Source organism: Helianthus annuus, chromosome 1 (genome assembly GCF_002127325.2).
Source record: "Helianthus annuus cultivar XRQ/B chromosome 1, HanXRQr2.0-SUNRISE, whole genome shotgun sequence".
In the NCBI taxonomy this organism is placed as follows: Eukaryota; Viridiplantae; Streptophyta; class Magnoliopsida; order Asterales; family Asteraceae; genus Helianthus; species Helianthus annuus.
The window spans coordinates 91,643,536-91,652,238 of record NC_035433.2 but is presented as its reverse complement, the minus strand read 5'-3'; the positions used below and the strand labels follow the sequence as shown (position 1 = coordinate 91,652,238).

The window sequence follows — 8,703 nt, the reverse complement described above, 5'->3', positions numbered from 1 at the left end:
TCCCGTCATACCTGTCCAGGTTGAGTGGAGGTTTAAGCTTGGGAGGCATGGGGGCCTCAGCAATCCTCCTAGTGAACTTTAAGACTTCAGCCAGATCCTTGGGTAAGTAAGGCTTGTTTAGCATGCCATCATCCTGGTTGTCCTTACTTTTGCCCTCTTTCTCCATGTCACCCTTCCCCTTCATCAACATTTCTCTTTCCTCGGGTGTCATCTGCCTCAGGACAGTCATGAATGTTGTTAATGAGTTTGAACCAGTGTTACCTTCGTGAGAACTGGTGTTGTTCTTATCCGACGGTGTGTCAAAGGAGAGTCTGGCCCGTAGGCTTTCAAGTTTCTCCCGTTTTTCCAAATCTTCGAGCTGTTTTGGCGTTTTCTGTATTAGTGCCGGTTTTTACCTTCATGTACTGATACCGAACAGGACCGTACCGGTATTTTCGATACCAGTACTGGTTCGATACCGGTTGACACCAAGCTTATCCCAACCCCTGATATAAGTTAAAAAGTAAATAAAATAATTATTATTAGTAAGGGTTATTGGATTTTATCACCCTTAACTATTGGTCATTGGCCGCTATCACCCTCAACTATCACTTTGACGTCCGCCACCCCCAACTTAACACTTAGTGTGTTCTGTCACCAGATCACTAACTTTTGATCCTATTACTATAATTTTGGGGGTGTCCTAAGATCCCTAAAACCTTCCCAAGATCCCTATGACACTCTAAAAAGTGTATAACAGGATCAAGAGTTAGTGATTAGTTAGTGATCTGGTGACAGAACACACTAAGTGTTAAGTTAGGGGTGACGGGCGTCAAAGTGATAGTTGGGGGTGACAGCGGCCAATAGCCAATAGTTGGGAGTGATAAAATCTAATAACCCTATTAGTAATAATATTAAAATAATAGATGTATTAAAAAAACTATATATTATTATAATATTAAAATCAATATTAATTTCAATTCCTTTATTAATATTAAATATTAAAGATAATAATAATAATAATAATAATAATAATAATAATAATAATAATAATAATAATAATTCTGAATAAATTGAACATATCATGAATGTTAATTTATATATAGCTATTGTATCAGATAAAAGCATTCCTTCCTAAGATAATATATCCAAATAATAATAATAATTCTGAATAAATTGAACATATCATGAATGTTAATTTATATATAGCTATTGTATCAAATAAAAGCATTCCTTCCTAAGATAATATATCCAAATTTGGAATGCTACAAAAACTCATTCTTTGTCATTCCTACTTGTGCTTGAGAATAACGACTTAGATCATAAACTTGCTTTCATTTTTCTTTGACATTCTATTCTCATATTATCTATCTATACTTTCTATAAATTGAGAAATCCCAATGACATAAGAAAAACTGATGTGTCAGCCATAGAGAGAGCATAGTGACATCATAAAGCTTAGTTTAAAATACATTTAAAATTCAAACATCTACCATCAAACCACTGCCCATCTCCAAAATTCAACCTATGTTGTAAATTCAAACCTCTGCAATCAAAATCACTGCCCAGATTCAAAATCTTGGTTCCAGATTCAAAATTCAAAACATATACATATATAAACTGAGTTCACTAATCAAAAATTGAAAATATGGGCTTTACTTTCAAAATTTAATCCATTTCTCTCTCAACTCTCTCTCTCTTAAAAACTCACTTTCTCTTTCTCAAACCCATTTTGTTTCGATGAAGTACAGGTAATCATCCCCCTTCTGTCTGAGGATTTTATATCACATATGCATTTGAAGTTCCAGTCTTATCTCTCCTCTTTCTTTCTCTGTCTAGGGTTTCAAAAGCGCCGCTTTTCGCTGATCGGAGTGTGTTTGATAACTTAATCATCAGGTAATTTTCATTTTTAGGGTTTGTTATCGGTTAATTTCAATCTTCCTTTGCTAACTGAAACTCTGAATATCTACACACAGCCTGAAGAAGATGAATCTGACAAGTCAAAGTCAGAAGTTCATGATGATGATGATGACAGTGGAGAGGTATAATTATATATGTTTATAGTACATGAATTTGTGTTTTGGTTAGTATTTAGCGTTAGTTTTTAGTTGATTATTGAGGTTGAATTCGAAATTTGAGTTCCTAATATGTTATGGATTAAGTTTGGAATTTTAGTCATTGTGATAGTGGGTTTATAGTGTTCGAGAATTAGCACATGGTAGCAGCCTTCATGTGCCATGAAACAACTAACTAAAGTAGCATCAACAAAGTGCCAAAATGTGTCAGCTAAGTCAATACCACGCAATAAGGATTTTTCTAGCAAACGTTATTAAAAATATCATTTTCCTTGCATAGAAAAGAAGCATCGGATGAATTTATTAAAAAAAAAAGCTTATATTTGCAAAGAAAGATAAGAATTTGTCTTTTCATATAAATATAGACACATCCTGAGATACCATAACAATATCTTGAGGATCCACCTGTCATAAAGAAAACAAGTATCAGCCCAGGTACCATTGAATTGGAGAACAAAAAACTGAGCAAATGTATGTTATTATTACCTGATGATCATTGCAGAGGGTGGTAATGCCATCAACAAAAAAACCTGAGCAAATGTATGTTATTATTACCTGAAGATCATTGCAGAGGGTGGTAATGCCATCAGCCATAATCAGCCCAGGTACAATTTTCCCTTTTAAAGTTTTAACACTTGTTTAAAAAGTTTCTAAATTATTTAAATTTGAAATTTCATATTGTTATTTAACAGATTCTTACGGATTTGGACATCTTCTCTGTCATCGGAGCGAATAAACCACCGTAGTTAGTTGACTCGAGAGTCAAAGTCAAGATGGAAGATGCGATTGTAATTAGGTTCGAAGCGATAACCGGTAGCCCTTTGGTCAGCGGAATTTGTATAAGAAAGGTGCCTCATCTTCTTAGTGGTTAAATTTTCTTGTGAAACTAAATTATTATCGTAATCGTGACAAGCGACTTTAACTTGACTTCCGTTTTGTGTTGATTTGACTCGCAGATGATGATGTAAAACACGATCTCGTAAAATGTCAAAACTGTGCTGCTGATATTGAAGTCCCTTCCGCTCAGGTATGGATTTTATTAATAAATTTATGCTATTATTCGAATAAAGACAGTAAATAATAATCAAATAAAGCCCAAAAAACACAAACTGTTTAAAATAGTTTTAAAGAAATGTTCAAACTATTTTAAAATGAAATAACAATTTTGGTTTTGTGATAATAGGTATAAAAACAAAACAAAATTTCACAACCTCTAAAAAACAAATCCAAAACATGAATAAAACAAATGTGTGTAAATTAGAAAGTTGGTGACCCTGTTCTTCATTTTTTAACACGCTTTGTTCTTATTAATCGAAGATTTGAGTCTAATTATCTGTCTTAGTCGAATCAAGTGTGATGGATTTGGATTTGATTAATGTAATATTCACTTTATACTCATTTGATCCAGATCAGTTTCATATCATGCCAGTTGTAGCATACTATGAAACTGCATATTAATGGATATCCAAAATGATCATGGCCAATTGATAAGGAGACAATTATGTATCAGATAAATATAATTCTATGCTATATATATTGCGGATTGTTTATTACACACGAATTATCGCCGGATCTGCTTGACTTGAGTGAGAGCTCTCTGCTCGGACGATTAAGACCAACTTCGACTGAAAGAATATACTTGATTCAGAATCCACAGGATTTTTTAATACCCGGTTTGCGTTCAAGTATGTTATTTTGGTAAATTTTTCTTATTTTATATAACAGTCATCTACAAGCATCACAAGAATGAACTCCACAACTCGAATCAATGTTTATGTTTTCTTCATTCAATATTTGGGATGGGCCATCATATGTGATTACCCTCATGCAATTAAATCAAGGTAACCCTTTTTGTTTTGTGGTATATAATGTCAGCATCAGACATTGCACACCATCTGTTTGGTATGTGAAGTACTTTTTCAAAGGATTTGAAGCCCTATCAACTTAAAGATCATGTATTAGGTTAATAAATAAATGAGCGGGTTTGAAAAGAGATATAAAAGCTTTGTTTTTATTAATCAGAGATCGAAAAATGAGTGGGTCAGTTTGGTTTTGTTGCATCAGTTACAAAGGTTTTATGCCAAAAAGTACTTCACTTATAAAAACCGACACTGATTCAGATCTGACATGTTCACAATTTTACTGGAAAGGTAGGTCTAATTATTAGCTTCATGAACAATCTCTTCCGTTCCTCTTTGGTCTGTAATTCACTTATAAATTTATATTTTATTTTAGATTTGTTACAGGTAGTCGAAGTTGTTAGCGGAGAGTGCATCATTGTTGCTGATGATTCTCTTCCGTTTGGCATTCCAGCAACTAAGAGACGTGTTAATCTCTCGAGTATCAGGTGGCCCAAATTGGGAAGTCCGAGAAGAGACGAAAAACCTGCTCCGTATGCTCGTGAAGCAAGAGGATTTTTAAGAACACGATTAGTTGGCCGTCAAGTAAGACACTTTCTTATTCGAAAGTTAATTGGTCATTACGGGACCAGTCATGATGAGATGACCCACAAACATTTTATCCCTTTCTTGACATTTTATATAAAAATAAAATGAAGTTATGCTTACAGAAACAATATTTTACAGCTATGTTGTCAAGAGCGCAAAAAGCGCGCGCCTAGGCGCTCGGGCGCAGCGAGGCGCAGGTTTAGCGCCTGGTGGCAGCCTAGGCGCAAATATGGGCTTTTTTGGTAAAAACGGTGGTCAGGCGCGCGCCCGGATCTAGGCGCAACGAGTAAAAAGCGCGGGCTTTTGTTGTATCAGGCGCATTTTTCTTTTTTATGTTATTTTTTAAAGTTTTTACAACTGTAATCTACTTATTTTTTAACCACTGGATAAAGACTTCTTATCCTTTTTAACCCTAATCCCCTAATCAGCCACCACAACAACCTCGATCTTTTCTGAAAAATTAAAAACCCCCCAAATGCTCTCTTCTTCTCCAAGAAACTCAAGAAGCCAAGTCGTCTGCATCATTTAATCTGGTGAGTTGTTTTCCATTTTTGTATATTTTTAACATTTAATGTTGCTTCTAGTTTCCTTTTCATTGTAGTTGACAGTAAATGGTGTTAAATTTATTCTGACTGCAGTTATTTTTTTTTGACCGAACTTGACTTGTAGTTGTAGCTGCATTTAATTTCCCACTATAATTGACATAAATTGTTGATGATTTTTACTACACTGTTACTTTTTTCTTCTGTGTAATTGTTCCAGCAACCTATTCTCACACAATTGCATAGTAAATTAGTAATTACTTTTTATAATTAATCTATTTTACTCGCTTAGTTTAAACTGGTCATGTGATATTCAATTTTGTTACTACACTTGGTAGTTTTTACTTATCAAAATTCAAAACAGTTAATCACTTTAGGCCGTTGATCAATCTTTTGATATTTCGTTGTTTGTTTTCCTACAGAATATGACTTCTGATGCACCTGAAGCATCATCACAATTAAGAAAAGATACCGGGTGGAAGTATAACTTTAATAAAGACAAAAATGACCCAAATTGTGTCACTTGCGTATTCTGCAACTTCTCTACCAAAGGAGGAATTTATCGAGCTAAACAACATCAAATTGGAGGTTATATGCAAAGTGTCCTACAAATGTTAGAGATGAATTGAAAGCGTACGTGGAAAGTCAAAAGGCAAAGAAGAATGTTATAGCTGATGGTTTCGATGACTTAGATTTTGTTGAGGATGAAGAGGATAATGAGGTAATCGAGATATCGAATGTTCAAAAGAAGAGGAGTGGAATTAATATTGGTGGGGGAAACAAAAAGATGAAGTCAAACACAAAAGGGTCGATTGATATGCATGTAACAAGAAGTAGTTTGAGACAAACAAGCATAAATGATGCTTGTGACAAAGAACTCCGAGGAAGAACAATTCAAACAATAGCTGCGTTTTTTACCAAGCGGGAATAACATTCAATGTCGCTAAGTTAGATGCTTTCAAAGAGATGATCGCGGCTATCGGAAACTATGGGCCAAATCTCAAGCCGCCTTCTTATCATGAGTTGCGAGTTCCACTTCTAAAGAACGAGGTAGATAATGTGGAAAAGTGAATCGAAGAGCAAAAAGGTGGAGTGGTCAAAAACCGGGTGTTCGATTATGTCGGATGGTTGGACAGATCGGAGGCGTAGAACATTGATCAACTTTTTGGTCAATAGTTCTAAAGGAGCTGTGTTTATGGAATCGACTGATGCTTCTTCTTATATGAAGACAGGGGAAAAGGTGTTTGAGCTACTTGACAAATTTGTGGAGCAAGTCGGGGAATCAAATGTTGTTCAAGTTATCACCGATAATGGAAGCAACTTTAAACAAGCTGGTTAGTTTTATGTTCTTTAACAGATTACAATTTTTTTAAACTTGATTTTTAAGTAATAAATACTAATCATTGTTTTTATATCTCATGTTTTTAGGCAACTTATTGATGGACAAAAGGAAACACCTGTTTTGGACCCCTTGTGCGGCGCATTGCTTAGATCTAATGCTTGAAGATGTTGGAAAGATTCCTAAAGTCAAACAAACCATTGAAAAAGGAATTTTTCTTGTTGGTTATATTTACAACCATTGTGGTGTTTTAAACATGATGAGAGAGTTCACAAAGAACAAGGAGTTGACAAGAAGTGGAGTTACAAGATTTGCAACAACATATCTTACTTTACAAAGTTTGCATAAGCAAAAGTCGGCTTTGAGAACCATGTTTAATAGTGATAAATGGATGGAAAGTAAATGGGCAAAACAACCTAAAGGAAGGCGGGCTAAGGATGTTGTTCAAACATATGCTTTTTGGACCAATGTGACTTTCACTCTTAAAGTTATGGGTCCTATTGTACGCGTACTTTGCCTTGTTGACAATGAGAAAAAACCCGAGATAGGTTATCTTTATGAGGGTATGGAAAGAGCTAAGATAACAATTGCAAAGGCTTTAGGCGAAAATAACGTTGATTACCAAGTGGTGTCGGCTATTATTGACAAAAGATGGGATTGTCAACTCCACCATCCATTGCATGCGGCAGGTTACTACTTTAACCCGAAGTTCTATTGCTATAGGCCTGAAATTGAGAAAGATCAAGAGGTGACAGATGGGATGATCAAGTGTGTTCAAAGACTTGTTCCTTCAAAGGACAAACAAGACTTAATCATGAAAGAGATGGTGAAGCGAGCACATTGCACAATAGCTCCTGGTAAGTTAACTTACTTTGAATTTTTTATCTTGTTTTTTAGGTATACTACATTAATACTTGCTAAGTTTTACATTTGTAGCTCAATGGTGGAGTTTGTATGGGAAAGAAGTGCCAAATATCCAACAATTAGCTATGAAAGTGCTTAGTCTAACATGTTGTTCATCGGGATGTGAAAGGAACTGGAGCACATTTGAGCAAGTAATTTATCTTTCAAAGTTTGATGATAATATGAAGTTTATTTATGCTTTAATAATTTAAAATATATTATTTTAAATAATAGATCCATTCCAAGAAAAGGAACCGATTAGAATACAAGAAGTTGCAAGATCTTGTGTTTGTCAAGTACAACAAGACACTCAAGAACCGTCGTGATAAAGAGGTTGTGTATGATCCGATATCTTTAGATAACATTGATGATTGTAATGAGTGGATGACTGGAAGGATGGAAGAAGAACGGGTTTTTGAGGATGAAGACTTGACATGGGAAGTTGTAGGAGATGCGAGTGGGGCTGGAGAGGTAAGGGCAACAAGATCATCACAACCATCATCTTCAAGAGCTTTAGTGGATGAAGATTCTTTAATAGACGATCTTGATGAATCCGAAGCTGAATATGCAATTGATGTTGATGGAAGTTCTGATGATCAGTTTGATGATGGTCTTGATGATTGATGATGAACTATAAGTTTAAATGTTTTAGACTTAGTGACTGCAAATGTTTGTATAAGTCCTAGACTCCTAGTAACTTTTGGTATAACTTTTGGTTAGTGATCGCAAACTTTTGTATAAGTCCTAGACTCCTAGTAACTTTTGGTATCACTGCATGTGTATAAGCCTTAAACTTTTGCTACTAACTATTAGCCACACGATCTTGAATGGCATATATGATAGTTTTTTTTTTAATTTTATATGGGGAATCTTATTTATTTTCAAAGCATACATATTTTTTTGTATTTTTTTTTATCTATGTGCGCTTTTCTTATAAAAAGCCCACGCTTTTTTTGCGCCTTGCGCCTAGGCTCCGGACGAGGCCGATGCGCCTCGCCTGCGCCTTGCGTCTTTGACAACATAGTTTTACAGTAATTATCTACATTTTGAATAAAGCAACTTAGAGGTTATGTAAATTATATACATGACTTTGGGAGCCTTTCAACCTGTTTCTCCTCTTGAATAGATGCCACCAAATTGATATAAATCAATACCTAAAGTTGTATTGCTTCTTTAGAAAATTGTCTACCTATAGTTTTTGAAATTTTTAACATCCTCCATATTACAGGCCATTACCTCATCAGGAGCTAAGAAAGGTGAGTTATTTTTTGCTGATGTCAGCACTAAACTGATCAACAAAAACATCACGACGGATGTCAAAGTCGACAGGAACTCAAAGGTAAAAGAAAATCAAAACATTAAATTTTTCTATTCGTTCATATTTATAGTAATTCAATAGATTTTCATCATTTTATTGG

At 34.8% G+C, this 8,703-nt stretch overlaps 1 protein-coding gene and 2 long non-coding RNA genes across 3 annotated transcripts; 2 read left to right on the top strand and 1 right to left on the bottom strand.

The window, feature by feature from the left end:
• The first annotated feature begins 1,795 nt into the window (after positions 1-1,795).
• On the top strand, positions 1,796-2,885 carry LOC110939480. Its single transcript, XR_002592290.2, has 4 exons — positions 1,796-1,875; positions 1,956-2,021; positions 2,557-2,659; positions 2,747-2,885. It is a non-coding gene; the product is annotated as an uncharacterized LOC110939480 (long non-coding RNA).
• On the bottom strand, positions 2,187-2,653 carry LOC110939470. The gene is made up of 3 exons (XR_002592283.2): positions 2,610-2,653; positions 2,436-2,459; positions 2,187-2,229 (listed from the first exon to the last, which is right to left on the bottom strand). It is a non-coding gene; the product is annotated as an uncharacterized LOC110939470 (long non-coding RNA).
• Positions 2,886-3,117: 232 nt separating the features above from the next.
• Positions 3,118-8,100, top strand: LOC110876300. The gene is made up of 6 exons (XM_022124478.2): positions 3,118-3,895; positions 4,301-5,034; positions 5,466-6,377; positions 6,472-7,239; positions 7,319-7,437; positions 7,520-8,100. The coding sequence occupies exons 3-6, from the start codon at positions 6,101-6,103 to the stop codon at positions 7,907-7,909; spliced, it is 1,554 nt and encodes a 517-aa protein (XP_021980170.2). The 5' UTR covers positions 3,118-3,895; positions 4,301-5,034; positions 5,466-6,100; the 3' UTR covers positions 7,910-8,100.
• Positions 8,101-8,703: the final 603 nt, after the last annotated feature.

Bases quoted from the DNA above. Each gene is read 5' to 3' on its own strand.
- LOC110876300 (XM_022124478.2), top strand. From the start codon at position 6,101: ATGTGGAAAAGTGAATCGAAGAGCAAAAAGGTGGAGTGGTCAAAAACC. The intron at 6,378-6,471 runs GTTAGTTTTATG...TCATGTTTTTAG, and splicing joins AAGCAACTTTAAACAAGCTG to GCAACTTATTGATGGACAAA. The intron at 7,438-7,519 runs GTAATTTATCTT...TTTAAATAATAG, and splicing joins ACTGGAGCACATTTGAGCAA to ATCCATTCCAAGAAAAGGAA.